Below are 19,997 nucleotides of genomic sequence, written 5' to 3'. Positions count from 1 at the left end.
GAGGAACGCTTGGCTCCGGCGCTGCGGGAAGTGCAGCCCTTCCGCCCTTGCGTGCGAAAGCACGCTCACTCATGCTCCGTTCCGCAGCGGAGGCTGGTCGCCGAAGGCGACCAGCCTCTGCCGCTCCTCTACGCATTCGTTCGCGCGCTTTCGCACGGCGGGCGAGGGCTGCCCTCCCTCCGCGCCTCCGCGGCACAAAAAAAACACTCTAGGGGTAGGACAGACCAAGACCACGTGGACAGTGGGGTGCTCCGATTCGGTTTTGGGTATTTTTCGAATTTCTAAACCTATATTCTAGCACGCAATGTTACTAATTTTATTAGAATATTATGTCTGACGCGTTATTTTGTTTAAAAATGTCGATTTGTCAGTCGTTAAGCGTCTACGCGATTACGCGAAACGCACACTACGGGGGGCTAAAAAACCCACCCTCCCCACCACCCTTTACCCTCCCACCCCCATTTCACCCCATAAATTGGAGGCCACTTAACTAACGAATGACCAATTCTTCTTCTAACCTCAAAACTTTAACCATTGATATCTCCATAACCATGGGGTTCCGAGGTGTGATAGTGGTACCAGGGGTAGTGTTCCTCACCCTCCCCTCCCCCATCCCCCCACGGTCCCGAAATTCGGTTTTACCTAATCTAGATCTTAGCCAAGACAAACTACGAGCAGTGAAACGATTCCTCGCCAGCCAGCAGTGTGAATGTCCAACGATAAACTAGTTGAAACATCTCTTTTATTTACATGGAGTGTATAACTATTGGAATTTCCATGAGCAAGAAAATAGTAAGTAATTTCCTCACAGTCTGCGGGCCAACTGCCTATTTTAACGAGGAATTAAACGATTCTTCTATCGCACATTAAGTCGATAATTTGTAGACAATTGACGTGCCCCACGGTTTTATTTTAGTCTAGTCTATGCATATGTTTATAATTCCCACGACTGTATCTATTTTATTATTTTTTGGTTTTTAGTACATTTATCTTAAACATTGCAATGTATGTTTAACATAAAACCGTTTAACTTAAAAAGTTTTTTACCTATTTTTATTTTCTAGTTTTTAGTTTTTATTTCGCATTCTGTTAAATTCATTTAGTGCTTCATTATTGCAAGGCCCATCTTAAATATTGAGGTTGTATAGTGCACTGTATTCTTCTTGTCAAGCCCTTTTATTTGATACCCATATTGGTGAGATTGATAAAAAATTGTTATCAGACATTTGGTAGCGGCGGCCAGCTTAGATTTCAATTTTGCATAGTAAATTGTATTCTACTTGTTGAGACCTTTCATTTGATACCCATGTTGATGGGATTGATAAAACCTAAGTTATCCGCCATTTTGTAGAGGCCGCCATCTTGGATTTTAATTTTATATAGTACATTGATTATACTGGTTGAGCACTTTCATTTGATACCCATATTGATGGGATCGATAAAACCTACATTATCCGCCATTTTGTAGCGGCCGCCATCTTGTATTTCAATTTTTTATAGTATATTATATTCTGCTTGTTGAGCCCTTTCATTTGATATCCATATTGATGGGATTGATAAAACCTACGTTATCCGCCATTTTGTAGCGGCCGCCATCTTGGATTTCAATTTTTTATAGTATATTGTATTCTGCTTGTTGAGCCCTTTCATTTGATACCCATATTGATGGGATTAATAAAACATAAATTATCCGTCATTTTGTAGCGGCGGCCATCTTGAATTTATAATGATAATGAATAAACATAATTGTATTGTCACCAAAATCCAAAGTGTATACAAAATTTCAGATTAATCGGTTGACAGGAAGAGGGTGAAATTTGAATTACTAAATTTGACCCAAGAATAATAAATAAAACAAACGGGGTGAGCTAAATAAAACCGTTTAAAAAAATACTAATGGATAGATTTTCAATAGCTCAATTCAACTACGTTGTACTTTTAAATTGCTCACCTTAAATTATTTAATTAAAAATCAAAAAAGTCGTTGAAAAATATTCATCTATCAATAATTTCAAACTCCTTTATCTTTTGATGTATACAAAATTCCACACTCCGGGACTGTCGAATTTTAATGAATACGAATTTGATATTTCACCGCGGATTCCGCTGTCGAGACTCGAAAATGTTCTTACAGAATAGCACTACTGTGAGGTGTATGTATGACATGGTGACGATGACCTTCTACTTTTTTTTTAATGCTTGAAAATGCATTTACGCACTAGCCCCGCATCCCTAATTATGTCAACAATTACGAGAAGGAAGCCGATATAATGGGATGTAGTTGGGCTGAAGCTGATACTTGAAGACAAAAGTCTTCGAGTAATGCGTCCTGACTGTGACATACAGAGCCAAGACGTAGACACTGACGAAGAGCATGGTCCTCATGTTTCAATTCGCTCAACGTACAATAGAACGGGTTATGCTTGGGGTTTCTCCCAAAGATAGGATTGGAAATGAGACTATCTGCGAGAGGATGAAAGTAACAACCGACATAACCCACAGAATTAGCAAGATGAAGTGGCAGTGGGCTGCATGGTTGCCTGTGTCGCAGGAGGACTTATGGCCGTTGAAGCAGACGTGTCCTGGAGAGGAGATCCGCTGGATCGACGATCTGCGTAAGATTGCCGGTGTAAGCTGAATGAAGTTGCAGAAAACCAGGAATGTCTGGCGCGTACTTTGGAGGCCTTTGTCCAGCAGTGGACTGTAACAGGCTAAACTGACTGACTGTTTACAAGACCAATTATATTTCGTCATAAATACGTTATATTACGGTATATTTGACGGATGACAGTAACCAACAGACAAAAGTTTTATATATGTATATTAAAAATAATAAAAATTATTAATTATTTTTATTTTATATTATTCTTTTATCATCAAATTCCACTATACTTATGAGATATTTCTATTCGCAAATATTAATCTAAAAATCGTAGTTTATTAATTGCGAAGAAACAGGTTATAATGACCTATTCTACCTCCTGTTGGTTTGGTCTATTCGTAATTTATGTCTAGGATAGATTTTATCCTTAACGTTAACCGTTAATCGGTGTAAATCCAACACGACTATGCAAAATCTACAACACTACTTATTGACATTAATCAAACTGACATTCACGAAATCGCAAATCGGAAGCTCGTTCTCTTGGTGAATTATTTTTAAATAAAATAACAATTATGAATGAAAATGACGAAAGTACTAGATACGGCGAATGCAGATGTTGTTCAAGTATAGGCCAACACAGAGATCTTACGCTGGAGTACGAATGGAACGGAAGAAAAGAGATTTATTTTAAAACATTTTTAGAGTGCTTCAATTTATTTGTAAGTATTTTGTGTGAAATATTTTTCGTTTTTGCTATTTCGGATTTTTTATAGAAATCTATACGTGTGTAATACTTATTAATTGATAGAATTTTGCATGTTGCACATATATAAATGCTGTAAGATGATATTTTTACTTTTTGATTTTGATACTATTTTTCAAAAACTATTTTTTATTACTTTAAAATCCTTTTTAAGCTGTTTAGAAATTTTAATGCCGCTTTTTTTTATACATTTTGCACATTTAAACAATATGAACAAAACAACAATTATAGTCATAAAGGTTGATGGTCATATCATCAGGTAATGTTATTGTTAAAAAAGCAATCTCTTCCATACAACCGTAATTAAATGCAGAATTTTATATACAATATACAACTTTATCGTAAATTTAATGATCAGTTATTATTTGATTGTAGTGAGTTTAAAATAATTTATAAACTGAGGTAATAAATATGCTTTCAAATACATATTAAACAAAAATAAATTCCGAGCACATCTTATGGCCATAGGTGAGGGGTTTCATAGCAAAAGAGCGTATACAGCAAAAGAGCCTTATTTGACTTCAAATTAGTACAGCCTAATGTTACAAAATCAAATTTCAAATTTAACAACGTAGGTATATTTTGTTCTTTATAATGGAAAAGACGCATATGGAACATGGAAATTGATATACATAGTTGAATGTCATACATAGAACAATATAGTAATGAATTCTGCTAAAAATTGAAATTAAAAATTATTTAAAAAATAACAAATATTTACTTTTTAGCTATCAAATAACTCTAAAAAAGACTCTTTGATATGCACATCGTGCATTCTTCGATTACGAGATGCAAGCAGCTTTAAAAAGATGGTAATAGAAGCAGAAAGGAGTTTGTTAAGCTACGGAGTAATTCAATTAAATCCTAATGGTAAGTTTTTTATTTCAGTATTTTCAGTACTTTTATATCCACAAGACAATAATGACAACAACTAAAATGTATAGAAATATGTTGATTTCATTCTTAAATAATATCATGTGACTAGCCCTTTAGTGAAATTTCCAAAGACCCTGGTTCTTGCTCCGGAATTTGGAGGTTTGATTCCTGACCTTCCTGCCACAGGTAATCAAGCAAAAAAATACAGTATAACTGTAATCACCTCCTTTTTAATACTAAATGAAATAAAAATATCTTTAACATACACCCAGTCCCTGTTCTTAAGGTCAACAAAAAGTCAAAGGTAACAGTCGACTGATATAACTTAATTTTTTTCAGTAAACTTTCATGTATATAATACACAATACACCCAGAGAGCGGGAATCAAACCCACAATGCTCGGAGCAAAAAGCAATGACACTGCACACACTGCACTAGTAGTTAAATTATACAATTTCTTCTTTATTGTATGACATTTTGCATTCCTGACATAATTGTAAGGTATAGTTATCACTCAAATATACGAGTCTCCTGTCTCTGATAACTATTTATTTAACATATCATTTATTTTAGTACAGTTACATAACACAAAGGCAGATGGAGAGAAGTTTGTGGAAATAAAAAAAGAGAAATTAGATGTCAACTCTGAAGGAAGTGACTTTGAACAAAATGAAATTAATTCTGATACAGATGGCTTATTGGAAGCAGATACAGGTGATTTTTCCGAATATTATAACTTATTAATGTTTTATTAACCGACTTAAAAAAAGGAGCAGTTTCTCTCAATTCAACTGTTTTTTTTTTGTGTTTGTGATAAGTCTTTTTAGTAACTTTAACTAAGTTTATTTTTTACTTTTACTGATTTTGATGATTTTATTTTTGTTTTCTAATGTTTACGCGAATTGAGTGCCATTTTTAATCATAGTAAAACAACTTTATAATCGTAAAGTATTCAAAACGTCGTGCATCTTAAAAACTCAAGAAACCGAGTTAAAATCTGAAAAAGTTGTTTAATTATAATGGTTCTATTTTTATTCGAATTCGACTATTCAGTTTTACTTGTTATCCGCCACCCTGAATTGGAGCAGCAATGTGGGTTGATATTCCTTACTATCAGTAAAGATCGCTATCAGGTGTACCTGCATTATAAGAATCGGGACCGACGGCTTAACGTGCTCTCCGAGGCACGGTGGGGAGCCCCACAAGGACTGCACAAACATCCAGACCACTGCAAACATCTGTTTGGCCAATACAAATGTTTGTCATGTGTGGGGGTCGAACCCGTAAACGCCAGCGCAGCCACAAACCAGTGCTGTGACCATTGCGCCAACGCGTCATAAAAAAATATGTATCGTATAATATTATAAGTATTTCATATATGTAATGTATATTATTTTTTACATTTACAGTTAAGATCAACACAAAGTGCTACACAGATTCAATAAAAGAAACATTTTGCAAAATCAAAAACAACAACAGAACAGAAAAACTAGCCTACATCCACAATACGATGATTATTCTAGAAAATTCGAACGCGACTCCTTTCAAACCGAAACACCAAGACGGCTTCCCTTGCTTCTATTGCCGAATGATATTTGACGATGTGATCATAATGAGAGAACATCAACAGAAGCACACGAAAACAGAATTGAAGAGAGTGTTGCGGTCGTATGGCGCGGAAAATTTTGTCGTTTACGTGGACGTTACAAATTTAAAATGCACAATTTGCGAGCAAAACGCTGAAAATTTAAACGAACTAAAATCCCATTTAATAAAAGAACACAAAAAGAAAATTCACAATTATCCCGACCGTGTCGTACCATTCAAATTGAGTTCAAATATTTTTGAATGTCAAGTCTGTAAATGTAATTTTGAAACGTTTGGTTCGATAGAACGTCATATGAACCTACATTTCAGGAATTATATTTGCAAAGAATGCGGTACAGGTTATGTGACGAAATGTCGGTTAAAAGTGCATTCCAAACAGCATATAGGCGGTAGTTATCCATGCAATACATGCAAAAAGGTATATACTACGCCGATTAAATTAAAAAATCACATAGACGTCGTGCACAATATGATCAAAAGATTCAAATGCGCGAAATGCGATGAGCGTTTTACGGAATATTTTCGGCGGCAAAAACACATGGTCGAAGTGCACGGTGTTGCTCCCTTAGAATATAAATGTAACGTTTGTGAAAAAACTTTTGATCGCAAATATATGCTATCGATGCATATGAAGAGAGATCATTTGGAAGAAAGGGATTATCAGTGCGAAATGTGCTCATATACGTGTTTTAGTAAGAATGAATTAAAAGTGCATATGATAAAACACAACGGTGAAAGGATCTTCGAATGCACGGTATGCAAGAAGTCGTATGCGAGGAAGAAGACACTAAGAGAACATATGCGAATACACAATAATGACAGAAGGTATGCATGCAAGGCGTGCGGGCAGGCTTTCGTGCAAAATTGTAGCCTTAAGGGTCACATCAAAAGTCATCATCCAGGGTTGCTTGCTACATAAAAAAAAAACTTAGAAAATTGTAAATAAATATAATTATTATAATGGAATTAATTTGTTATTGGTGTAATTTATAATAAATCTAATATAATTTAAATTTAATAATTTACTAAATTGTTTTATTTTATAAAAATAACTTTACTTGGTTTAAATTTGATTAAGTCCTAGACATCTTTGACAGCTTTACCCGAGAAAAGCAATATAATTTGCATTATTATCATGACCGCTGCAATAATAAAAATAACAAAATATTTGATACCTATACAATTAGGTATTTAGTGCTTTTATCTAATTTAAAAGGGTAGTTCAAGAGCAGTTAGCTATCTATCCTCATAAACTGTCATTAATAATAGTAGTAAAATAAGAATAATACAAATGTATGTGACACTCCTGCCACGTTTCCGCTTTTATTCACTCTAGTGTCAGCCTGAGACTCGGACTAAGAATCAAAGGTTCTTAGTCCGAGCCCTAAACCGAGTTGCGATCACAATAAAAATGTCATAAAGAAGAACTTTTCTAATTTTCTAACTTAAGGTATACGTAACGTGCACGGGACGACGTCAGAGTGTGGATGGGACGAGGATGGAACGTGATTAGTAAACACTGGCGGACATATTTAATGCTTACGCACCGTCACAGTAACTCTGTAATAGTAGTAGCTCTCCGGAGCGAACGGAATTACTATGCATACGCAGCGGATTCATAGACACAACGGTGCACGCATGGAGCGGGACGTGCTAAACATCGACGCCAACGATATCCCCTCCCCGCGCTTCACGTTCCCATTCCGTCCGTGCTGCCGTGACGTATGCTCTATCGCTTACATTTTCTATAAAACGAATTTCTAAAACTTCACGTTCCCGTTGCGACCGGATAAAAACACGTTACGTATGTAGCCTTAACCGGAGACGCTGCTATTGCTACGAACAAAATGCATTATTAAAAAATTCAAATGTTTCAAATATATGATGACTACGACAATACTTTCATTTCTCTACAACAGTTTGAGTTGCAAGTCAATAAATTTTAAATATAAGCAAAATACCGGTATTACGCTGAGTTGAACGAAAAGAAATTAAAATTTAAGTAGAGATTAAACTAATTTAATCGCAAGAATTGTATGAAATTCTTGTGATTAAATTAGTTTAATCTCTACTTAAATTTTAGTTTTGTTTCGTGCAACTCGGCGTTAGTCTCCAAATATGTACCTCTCTAAGAACTTGTCAGAATACTGAGAATTGTTTATGTCAAAATTAAAAACATTACAGCTGTCAAAAGCTCAAAACATTGCTCTGTAAAATGCAAAAATAAAATATTTATACAAACATTGTAGTTAACTAAAAATAGACGAATGAATTAAAAATGGAGAGTAATTTAAATAGTACGCGCTTCGGAAAATGCAGAATTTGTTTATCTAAAGGCAATCACCGAGATATAATGAAGGAATACAATTTTAATGGAATACGCGAAGTGTATTTTGATTTATTTCAAGAATGTTTTAATTTATATGTAAGTATTAAATAAAGCTCATAATATTATTAAATTTATTTACTTTTTTAAATATCCTGACTGAATTATACAGAAGATATATGTTAAAAAATTTTCTTGACCGTATTTTCTGTAGGTACATTTTTTTTTTTAATTTTAAGCTAAGATCATACTATTTAAATATTCAAATCAGACCTGATGTTTACAATTTTTTTGCTTACCAACAAACAAAATAAATATTTTTGTCGCACTTTTTTTTCACATTTACTTTTTATTTTTCTTTAAAAAAATATTTATTTTATGTGTATAGAAAAATATCTGAAATTAATTAATACTATTCATCAATAAAAAGAAAGCAGCAAAGACAGCAGCGTTTTCGGTGCGACAAAGCCAGCACTGCGGTCACTAACCCGCCCGCCCAGTGTGGTGACTAGGGGCAAAACCCATGAGTTCACGCCATTTTTGGCGCGAACTTGTGGAGGCCTATGTCCAGTGAACTGCAATAGGCTGAAAAGAAGGAGAATATTGAAAAGCAAAATTTCTAAAATCTGACCAGTCATTACCAAAAAGGCAAATATTATATTATACATAAAAAAATTTCAGCTATGCACTAACGGCAGAAGTTCATTGATCTGTACGTCATGTATCCAGAAGTTAAGAGAAGCCAACACTTTCCGTCTGATGGTTGTGAACGCAGAACAGCAGCTCGTCGATGTCCTCGATGAGAAACAGACATTTTTTATTAATTGTGAGTCTTATGAATTGAAATTCTAAATTTTTTTATCTCTACAGGCTTTAGGTAATTTGATACAGTTTTTACACCGTGCATAGGTTGAATGAAGGTCTAACTGTATAAATCGGCTGTGATTTTTAAGTACAAGTTTAACAAGCTTTTTAGTTAATTTTGCTGTAACCCTTCTTTAAGCTGGATGCACACTCTTACTTGAGGCCATTAAGTATGAAATGTTTATTGAAGTAAAACTTCTTTACGTACGCTTGACTCGGGGAGTAAGCTGGTAAATGTTTGATGAGAGTGTTACGAGAAGTTCTTCTTCTTCTTTAAAGACTATGGCTCCATCAGCTTTTCGCCGATGATTTTGCCAATGACAAGTACCTACTGAAAGTGTATAAGTCCGGAAACGGTCGGTTTTTGTACAGTACAATAGTGGGATAAGCCGCTTATACGAGAAGTTTGATTGGGTGATGCGTATGGGAGTTGAGAGGGATATATAAGTTACTATAGACAGAAAGAGAGTAGAAAGAAAGAGAGTTACGTTTCATAAGTTTTACTTCAGTTGTGTGGTCTAAAGGAAAAAAAAGTAGGAGGTTACTCAATTCGACCGTATATATATATATAATTTTTTTTTATGTATGTTCGGGGATAACGTTATCGTTTATGGACCGATTTTGATAATTGTTTTTTTTTTCGGAAAGGAGATATCCCTGGTGTGCTACTATGATAAGGAAACCAGGATCTGATGATATGATCCCAGAGAAATCGAGGGAAACCCTTGAAAATCCAAATAACTTTTTGCCGGGTATACCGATTTTGATGTTTTTTAATTTAATCGAAAGCTGATGTTTATCATGTGGTCACATTCAAATTTAATCGAGATCTGATTACAACTTTTGGAGTAATCTTTGATAATGCATTTTTACTTGACTAATTTTTCGTCTACCTACTATTACTTGTCGGTTTTTTTTTTCGTTTGCCTGCAAACACAATTACGTTTAGTATTTATTTATCAACACTCACATAACATGCAATGTATAACAGGGTTATCAACATACACAAAATGAGATCCTACCTTTACCCTTAGTTATGCCATAACTAGAAAATTACTTTATTTTTTCTTGGTTTCATTCATCTTTTTTTTTTTAAATTTTCTAAGACTTTGTATAAGGTTCATATGGAATGAAAATTCAAGGAAATCACAAAGTTTCTAAAAAACAATATTTGTTCAAACTAAACACATTTGACAGCATGACAGGACAGCGTCTATAAGGTCAGCGAGTCATGTAATATTATTGTTTTTTTTTTTCTAATTTCCAGTGGGAAACTTTGAGGTCAAAGAGGAAAATATATCAGAAGTCAAAAAGGAGCAGAGTGATTCGGATGATAATACTGATGATGAGGACGCCTTAGATAAATATGATGGTAAGAAATTTTACAATATATCTTTATAAGTTTGTAAGGCTTTCTTGGTCACTATCAACACTTATTTCGTCCATGTTGCAGACGCCACATTACGTGAATACAAGTTAGCTCTACCTTACTCTGTTAATCGTAAAGAAGGTGATATATTGTAATTTAAAAAGAAATTGAGGTAGGGGCACAGGAACAAATATTTCGGTCAAAACTTAGAGTAATCTGTCTAAGAAAGTAACACTGGCCTCGAGGAGAGTCGTATTCCTTTGGTGAGTAAGGTGGCCACTCGCAATGCTTCTGGTGTTGCAGGTGCCTAAAAGCCATGGTATCCGCTTACCACCAGGCGGACTGTAAGCTTGTTTGCTACCAATGGAATATAATAATAAAAACAAAAAGAGAGGACTGTGCCCAGCAGTGGAATGTTATAGACTGACTCATTTAAATCTATCTTGACACAAGGGATCCCATGTGGGGTATTGCATAACGAACTAACATCAAAATACTATCAAAACCAAATAACAATTAATACTCCTTGGTCGTTACCCATATACCACATCTGATACCTAATATAGTGCGTTCAACGAGCCGAGATACCAAATGTAAACAAACCAAATGCGAGGTCATTCAACTATGCAGGATTTTGTAACCTTTTTTCTTACTTACACAAAAATTTTAAATGTAAAATATATTTATATTTTGTAATTACTGAATTAAATATAATTAATTAAATATAATTATGTATTTAAGATTTGATACTTCTTAAATAATAATTATCAAAATATAAAAAATCACCCGAGCGCTTCAGGACACGAAATTAAATAAAAATAAATAATACAAATTCAAAGGGCCGTACGCGGTCCGATTGTTTTCAAGGCCAGTTAAAATATCGTTCGACCTTGCAGAGAGACGTGCAGCAGATAGCAAACAAACAAGATAGAAAGAGATAGACTATATTTTGTTTGTTCCGTCGTCGCTACGAAAAAATGATGGGCTTTGTTTACATTTGGTATCTCTTCTCGTTGAACAGACTATAGTAATAATAATAGTATATTCTTTATTGTCAGTCAGTCAGTCAGTTCAGCCTATTGCAGTCCACTGCTGGACATAGGCCTTCCTAAGTTCGCGCCAGACATCCCGGTTTTCGCAATCCTCCTCCAGCCTACACCGGCAATCTTACGTAGATCGTCGGTCCAACGGGCCAGAGGACGTCCCACACTGCGTTTGCCAAGACGCGGTCTCCACTCCAGGACTCGTCTGCTCCGACGGCCATCGGTACTGTGACATGGGTGACCAGCCCAGTGCCACTTCAACTTGCTAATTCCGTGGGCTATGTCGGTTACTTTTGTTCTCTCGCGGATAGTCTCATTTCTAATCCTATCTTTGAGAGAGACCCCAAGCATAGCCCGTTCCATTGCACGTTGAGCGACTTTAAATTTGTGGACCAGTCCCTTCGTCAGTGTCCATGTCTCGGCTCCGTATGTTTGTTCTTTATTGCACACTAGAAAAAAAATACAACAACAAAAAAAAGTACATAAGGCGACCTTATCGCATAAAGCAATTTCTATGAGGCAAACTAACAATGTGGTATAAAAAATATCGAACTAAATCTAATAAATGTTCTTCAGACGCAACAGACACACAGTCGGTTGGGGAAGACACGTTAGTAGCTGGCGAGGCAGAGTTTCTGGCTCGATTCCCTCGAGGGTCCCTGAGACCGCTGCCCACCAGGGCGACCTTGGAACACCGCTGCAAACAGTTTGCTCACGAACTCGACTTATTAAAAGGTACAATACAATACAAATTCTCTTTATTGCACAACAATAAATATTACAAGTACAGAGTGACAATATTTACGAGAGAAATGTATAAGAGGCGGCCTTATTGCTAAGGCAGCAACTATGAGGATCGCACACTTCAGCCTATCGCAGTCCACTGCTGGAAATAGGCCACCACAAGTTCGCGCCAAAACTGGGGTGAACTCATGTATTTTGATCATATTCACCACGCTGGGCAGGCGGGTTAGTGACCGTAGGGCTATATTATACTTATGTATTATTTATAAGTATCTTTATCGAAAAAAAAGAGTAGCTATACCAGTCGGCTGTTACCTTATAACACAAGCATTAAGTTGCTTGCTTTAGGAACAGATGACCGTGTGTGTATTGTGTAGATATTTAAATGAATGTTATGAATTATTCTCTGCTTGATATGGCCATTTTGAGTTAAGTTCTCCACAGAAGAATTCTCTGTCTCTCTTTCTCCTCGGTTTAAATTTTTCTTTTGCAACCTGTCACGCTAACAAAAATATAACAAACTGCGAGTTTTAGTATTAATCTACATCATATCTAAATTGATTAATTCCTTTGCAGGTAAAAAAATCACACCGGAATCAATAAAAAGTCTAGTAACAGACAATTCGCCGCAAAAAGTACGTCACCAAGTGTACATGACAGAGAAACTAGCTCATATCAACAATCTATCGACAATTCTAGAACATTCCAACCTCACAGCGTTCAAGACTAGACGTCGGTCCGGCTTCCCTTGTTTTTACTGCAGGAGAATATACGAAAACTTCGACATCCTCAGAGACCATCAGTACAAAGATAAATGCAAGTCAAATATGAAGAAAATTCTGTACAAATCAGTGATGGACAGACTAGTCGTTTACGTTCATATAAATGAAATCAAGTGCACGATTTGTGACGAAACTTTAGCCAATCTCAACGAACTAAAACAGCATTTAACAAACAGACACAATAAGAAGTTACATTCGGAATACGGCGATAGAATAATACCGTTCAAGTTGACGAAGGGAAACGAATACGAGTGCCAAACGTGTGGGTTTAATTTCGAAACTTTCGGAGCGATAGAGAGGCATATGAACGTGCATTATAGGAACTTCGTGTGTGACCAGTGCGGTGCTGGATACGTGACCCAAAGTCGACTAAAAGTCCACCTAAAATACTCGCACATAAAAGGCGTATTCCCATGTGAAATATGCAGTAAAGTTTTCAATACTCAGTACAAGCATAAGTGTCACGTGGATGCCGTTCACAAAATGGTCAAAAAGAACAAATGCCCCAAGTGTCCGGAACGTTTTACCGATTATTTCGACCGTCACCAACACATGGTTGAGGCTCACGGGGAACAGCCATTGCGATACCGTTGTAATGTCTGTGATACGGTCTTCAAGAGACGATATGCCCTATCGTTGCATATGAAAAGAAGGCATTTGGAGGTCAAAGACAAAGAATGTTCCTTGTGTAGTTATAAGTGTCATACGATAGCTGAATTGAAAGCTCACATGATCAAGCACAATGGAGAAAGGACCTACGAGTGTATGGTCTGTAAGAAGTCGTATGCTAGGAAGAAAACTCTAAAAGAGCACATGAGGATACATAATAATGATCGGCGGTTCGTTTGCGTTGTGTGTGGACAAGCGTTTGTGCAGAACTGCAGTCTGAAAGGGCATATGAAGGCTCATCACGCGGATTACGTTAATGGTTTACCACGGAGTTAGATGATTTTTGATTTTTTAGGGTCAATTATTGCTTCCGTTTGAATTATTTTTCTATGGAAAAGTGATTTTATTGTTGGTGGGAACGATAAAGCATTTGCAGATGAAGTCATTAATAGAAAGATCTGTTATTGTAAGGCTGTTGTTTGTAAAGGAGAGAATAGGGTGAAATATATTTAAAAAGAATTTAAGTACGATGAAAAAATACTCATACTTATTTATATAGTCATAATGTATAAATATAAAATTAAGTTAATAAATTATTTGATACCTTTTTAGTTTATTTTATTGTTTATTGTCAATGCCCTATTAAACTTTTATAAAATATGATGGAGAAACACTTACTGAACTTTTTTAAATAAATTATTATACTATTAATATAAATAATAAATAAAATAAATAAATATCTACACAATACACACACGGTCATCTGTTCCTAAAGTAAGCAACTTAACGCTTGTGTTATAGGTAACAGCCAACTGGTATATCATCATTACAGCCTATACAGTCCACTGCTGGACATAGGCCTCCACAAGTTTACGCCAAAAATAACGTGAACTCATGTGTTTTGCCCATAGTCACCACGCTGGGCAGGCGGGTTGGTGACCGCAGTACTGGCTTTGTCGCACCAAAGACGCTGCTGCCCGTCTTCGGCCTGTGTATTTCAAAGCCAGCAGTTGGATGGTTATTCCGCCATCGGTCGGCTTCTTAAGTTCCAAGGTGGTTGTGGAATCTTGTTATCCCTTAGTCGCCTCTTACGACACCCACGGGAAGAGAGGGGGTGGCTAAATTCTTTAGTGCCGTAGCCACACAGCACCAACTGGTATAGCTACATATTTTTGTTTTCGATAAACATACTTATAAATTATACATATATAAATAAATATTTATATTACATCCAGACTCGGGGTGGGAATCGAACCCACAACCCTCAGAGCAGAAAGCAGGGTTACTACAAACTGCGCCAAAGGACTAGTCAAAATATTATTTTACTTTGCGCCTCTATAATACTCTACGCCCAAGTACACCGCACCCTCTGCACGGGCCAAAGCCACCCCTGAGTGTTTTCACCACAATATTTTATATATCCAAGGTCAATATTAAGATATCAAATTATTATACTCAGTCATGTCCAGACTGTGATTAAAGAAAGTGTAGTACCTAATAAGACTCACAGGCTAAGACTAAAATTATTTGGTACTGATTATAAACATTTTTAATTTTTTATACCGAAAGTTCACATAAATGGTATAAAATTACGATTCCTTTCATTTATAACGAATAAAAAAATTAGTTATAACTTATATACTTTTGTTATGACTTTAAAGTGACCACGATTCTAATCTATATGAATTCCCGTTATATCATTCGAAAAAAAACGTCATTGCCTTTAAAAGATCAGATTTTTCTAGCACACAATGTCTAAAATCTTGTAGTTCAATTATGGATATTATTTAGAGACCTAGTGCCCAATAAAGAATATAGGCCAGCTTTTAAGCTTAGCTTTTTGACGTGATAACGTCTTATAACGACGTGACGTTAACTGAGGTAGGGCACAGCAGGAATTTCCTGCTCAAAATATGGCGCAGCCCGACTGGGGTAGTACCTCGACCTTACAGAAGATCACAGCAAAATAATACTGTTTTCAAGCAGTATTGTGTTCCTGTTGAGTAAGATGACCAGAGCTCCTGGGGGGATTGGGGATTGGGTCGACAACGCGTTTGCGATGCTTCTGGTGTTGCAGGTGTCTATAAGCTACGGTAATCGCTTACCATCAGGTGAGCCGTACGCTTGTTTGCCGACCTAGTGACATAAAAAAAAATCGATGAACACTGGCTGCACGTACGAAAAAGTGTCACGTTCCACCTGAGCCTGAGCGTGCAACAAGTAGAGAGGCACGATCAGGCCAAGCGTTGACTTGTGACACATTTACCTTTCTTCTCACGAGACGTCAGAGCTAGCAGTTTGAAATAATTCAGTGATAATTAGTACAGTTTCTTTATGAGGTTATCACGTAAAACTATTTTCCATTAACCGACTGTACAGACAATCAATTATTACTTTTGGCAGTAACTGGCTATATAGATATCTTGTTTCTGTACAATGTTTTCCATTTCTAATAGTTTAATTGATTATGTCTTATAAATAAACACACTTTCCAAAATTTATTTATAAGGATGGTAAAAAACCCGGTCCTTATTAGGCGCAATTACTTTATATATGTATATTCTTTCATTAGAAGTTATTATCTTATCTAATTGAGATTAATATGAGGCAACCAATAACAGCTCGTTTTCCTAAAAAGCCTGAAAACCACAGGAGTTACTTAAAATAATAAAATAACTTTAGTTGCTAATTTGCTTATTTTTAAGGAAAAGTATAAAGTATGAAAAGTCAAGCTAACTTGCAAGAGCAACGTAATCATAACGTTGATTAGTTTAGAGTGTACTCAAATTCTTCGCACGAAAACGCAAAGAATAATTAGACAATTAAATGAATTGTATTGTTTTCAAAAATTATTTTTATATTTAGATCAAGGATATATTATCAAGGATTAATTAGGAAAGAAATAAGACAATATATAATATCATAATTAATCTTTTATTAACGGATTTACAAATATATGTTACCTCAGAAGTTTTGACTGACGGATCAATTTTGATGTTTTTTTTTTTTTTTTAAATCGCAAGGTGGTCCTGAAAAAAATAATCTAGAGAGAAATTAAATTTTTAACGTGACGAACTAAAAAAACTTGAAAAAAAAACTAACTAGGTTTTAATAAAACGATGATGAAATCAAAAATAATAATAATCACATTGAAATTAATTTATTACAAAGTATCAAGCACACTCTTGTAGTTTAAATAATATGACAAATTTTAAATACTAAATTAAAATATTAATACACAAACTTGTCTCAATTTTTAACAAATAAAATGTAATAAAAAAAAAAAAACTATTGCACTAGCTTATCAAAGGTTCGAATTATTCTTGGCACATGGTTGGAGGTTATAAAAGGTCACTTAGTAGATCATGCTCCGAAGCACTACGTGGCACCGTCCGTAGCACCACCTTGCACCACGTGATTAAGTTCACGCAGCTTCCCACGATTTCTGGCGACGTGGTCACACCAGGAGCATCCGGCACCGCCCGTGACCGCTTCGCCAAGGACCCCAACAAATCGCCCCCTGAACCTGGCCGTGGCTTGAGACAAAGGAAAAGAAGAGCCACTCGCCATAAACGCTTATATACTGTTGAGCTAAACCCTACTCACCTAATCTATGGCCCCATACGCAAAACCACACGTCACAAGGACCGCGCTAATAAACGACAACGCTTAACAAGAAGAAAAGAGCAATTACCCACCAAAACAAATTATTAATCATTATATAAGTTACAACACGTTAAGCCGTCGGTCCCGGTTGTTATCATGGTGACCTGATAGCGATCGTTACTCAAAGTAGGGAATATATCCGCCAACCCGCGTTGGAGCAGCGTGGTGGATTAAGCTCTGATCCTTCTCTTACATGGGGAAAGAGGCCTATGCCCAGTAGTAGGATATTACAGGCTGAAGCGATATATGTTACAGTTCATGTCTTATCCCCCATCCCCATCCCATCCCATTTCAATTTAATCGAGATCTACCAAATACTATTGGATTTCTACCTATTACTATTATTTTTCGTCGACCTACGTTGTATTATACCGCATCACTTTTCACTGGGAGTACCGTACCGATTTTGATGATTCTTGTTTTAATCAAAAGCTGGTGCTTGTTTTGTAGTCGTACTTAAATTTAATTGAGATCTGATTACTAATTTTTGAGTTATGTTGAGTAACTATTTTCCGTCTACTTACGACTTACGTTGTATTACTTGTCGATGTAATTGAAGTTGGTTTTTTCTCGTTTGCGAGCAAATACAATTATTTAAATACGTTTCACAACAATTAAATCACAACTTTAATAAATATATTTTAAATATTTAGTTGTATAACTTTATCATAAATCTATATTTACATATTAAACATTAGTATATATACTTAAAGAAATACAGCATTTTGGCGCCAAAATGTAAAAAAAAATCTGAAAAGTCCTCTATGGTAAAAGAAATATACAGAAAAGAACTTGATCATTATACACCTTCGCCGTGTTTTGCTCGCATGTGTCCCCTCCAGCTACACTTCTGCACGAATGCTTGTTCGCAGTGTTCGCACTTAAACCGTCTATCATTAGCATGTATCCGCATATGTTCGCGTAGAGTATTGCGTCTGACGTATAACTTCAAGCACACTTCACACTTAAATTTCCTGATTCCTCTATGTTTGACCATGTGTTTTGATAAATCACATGGTCTGTAGAACTTCATATCACACTCATTGCACGCGTGGTGCTTCTCCATCAAATGGTCACGTTTCGTGTGGTCACGAAGCGCTCGCTGTGACACAAATATCTTCTCGCACGCTTGGCAATTAAATGTAACAGATCTGACTCCGTGGACCTTCACCAGATGGTCCTCTCTCTTCTGGTATCTGTCGAACTTTTCGTTACAGTACCCGCATTTGTTCAGCATACTTTTGTGAACGTGGACCAAACGCTCGTGGGATTTCTTTTTCCTGTGAGTGTTGTACGTCTTCGGACAATAGTCGCATTTGAATGATCCTAACTGATGACATTTTATATGATTTAAAAGGATCATTCGCGTGACGAAGCCAGCGTCACAATCATCACATATATAGTTCCTAAAATGTGTGCTCATATGCTCCTGGAGAACCTTAAATTTGTTGAATAAAGAATAGCATATGATGCATCTGAGTTCCTCTCCGTGGAATTTGAAAGGTAAAATGTAGTTCTTTATGTTCCTGTGGATATTCTTGGCGTGAATTATTATTAAATGATCTATTAATTGCTCCAAGTTGCTCATATCAGTCTTGCAGAGCGAGCAGTGTAGGGATGTAATGTCCAACTTGACGAGAACTGTCGACGTATATTTACCTTTTATGAGACCCCTCTTGGTCTCACTATCGTGTTGGTCGATAGTGTGTCTCTTGAGATCAGTGGCGTCTGGGAACTCAGCGGGACAGAAACAGCACTTGTAGCCAATTCCACCTCGACATCGGATGGGCGTAGCATTCGAACAATCTAATAATATGCTAATGTCTTTGCCAAAATTCTCAAATTCGGGGAACATTTGGTTTTGAATATTTCTAGCCATTATGATATCCTCGTGCTTTCTTCTTTCACGTTGTTTCGGTTTTTTGAACTTTGAGCTCGCTTTTAGTCGCCCTACAAAGAAAGGGATATATTATTTTCGTTCGTCGATACTTGCAATAAGATTTCTTATTATACGCTATACGTAGAGTAACTTTAATATTGCAATATGGTATGTTGGTGTTGTTCACAGAGTACAGTAAGTATACCGGGTGTTGTTATAGCTGTTATTCTAGTATTATTGACCTGTGCGTTTTAAATGAAATAAAAAAAAAAAAAACAATTTGAATTCAAGACTATATTTTAACGGTAAATCTCTCGGAAATGTTCCACGATCACGTCTAACTTTTCTGAACGAATACAACTAAATGTACATTTAGTTTTAGTTTTAACTTAAAGTTCAAAAATGTTCAATTTTAAGGCATAGCAGAATCGTCATAAAAAAAATGATGTCTAGCTATTTTGACAAAATATAATCTTTTCTAAACATTTTTGAATATCATATCAAAAATTGACCGCTCCAGCGGGATTCGAACCCGCGTCTCCGACTGACCGTGTCGTGTTTTTGATATGATATTCAAAAATGTTTAGAATTCCTAATGTGAGGGTAACACAAAAATAAAATCGTACATATTAAAAATAGCATGGTGTCGTCTCCTGTCAAAGATTTTCATTGTAATATGAAACTTTGAATAGTTACGGGTCTCTGTAAAGAACTCACTATAGACGGCGCCACGGTTCGCTTAAACCGAAAATAAAAATCATCATATCAAAAATTTCGCTGTAGTGGGTACATCGTTCCATAGCTTAATTGGCTAGAGCGCCGACACGGTCAGTCGGAGACGCGGGTTCGAATCCCGCTGGAGC

The 19,997-nt window shown here is 36.0% G+C and overlaps 3 protein-coding genes across 3 annotated transcripts; 2 read left to right on the top strand and 1 right to left on the bottom strand.

Annotated features, from left to right (window-relative positions):
• The first annotated feature begins 2,512 nt into the window (after positions 1-2,512).
• Positions 2,513-6,818, top strand: LOC123666965 (zinc finger protein 569-like). Its single transcript, XM_045600978.1, has 4 exons — positions 2,513-2,629; positions 4,097-4,238; positions 4,818-4,958; positions 5,642-6,818. The coding sequence occupies exons 1-4, from the start codon at positions 2,513-2,515 to the stop codon at positions 6,769-6,771; spliced, it is 1,530 nt and encodes a 509-aa protein (XP_045456934.1). The 3' UTR covers positions 6,772-6,818.
• Positions 6,819-11,984: 5,166 nt separating this feature from the next.
• LOC123666964 (zinc finger protein 658B-like) lies at positions 11,985-14,160 on the top strand. Its single transcript, XM_045600977.1, has 2 exons — positions 11,985-12,189; positions 12,775-14,160. Exons 1-2 carry the CDS (start codon positions 11,985-11,987, stop codon positions 13,923-13,925), a joined length of 1,356 nt encoding a protein of 451 aa, XP_045456933.1. The 3' UTR covers positions 13,926-14,160.
• A 3,894-nt stretch (positions 14,161-18,054) lies between these two features.
• Positions 18,055-19,134, bottom strand: LOC123666963 (zinc finger protein 501-like). The gene has a single exon (XM_045600976.1). It carries the CDS (start codon positions 19,132-19,134, stop codon positions 18,055-18,057), a length of 1,080 nt encoding a protein of 359 aa, XP_045456932.1.
• Positions 19,135-19,997: the final 863 nt, after the last annotated feature.

This window comes from Melitaea cinxia, chromosome 27 (genome assembly GCF_905220565.1).
Source record: "Melitaea cinxia chromosome 27, ilMelCinx1.1, whole genome shotgun sequence".
Classification (NCBI taxonomy): domain Eukaryota; kingdom Metazoa; phylum Arthropoda; class Insecta; order Lepidoptera; family Nymphalidae; genus Melitaea; species Melitaea cinxia.
The sequence above is the reverse complement of the archived record's forward strand: the minus strand, read 5'-3'. Positions and strand labels throughout refer to the sequence as shown.

Excerpts from the sequence above, each read along its gene's own strand:
- LOC123666965 (XM_045600978.1), top strand. The coding sequence starts at position 2,513 with ATGAAGTGGCAGTGGGCTGCATGGTTGCCTGTGTCGCAGGAGGACTTA. Across the intron at positions 2,630-4,096 it reads ATCTGCGTAAGATTGCCGGT|CTATCAAATAACTCTAAAAA; the intron begins GTAAGCTGAATG and ends TTTACTTTTTAG. Across the intron at positions 4,959-5,641 it reads CTTATTGGAAGCAGATACAG|TTACATTTACAGTTAAGATC; the intron begins GTGATTTTTCCG and ends GTATATTATTTT.
- LOC123666964 (XM_045600977.1), top strand. The coding sequence starts at position 11,985 with ATGTGGTATAAAAAATATCGAACTAAATCTAATAAATGTTCTTCAGAC. Across the intron at positions 12,190-12,774 it reads CGAACTCGACTTATTAAAAG|GTAAAAAAATCACACCGGAA; the intron begins GTACAATACAAT and ends ATTCCTTTGCAG.
- LOC123666963 (XM_045600976.1), bottom strand. The coding sequence starts at position 19,134 with ATGGCTAGAAATATTCAAAACCAAATGTTCCCCGAATTTGAGAATTTT.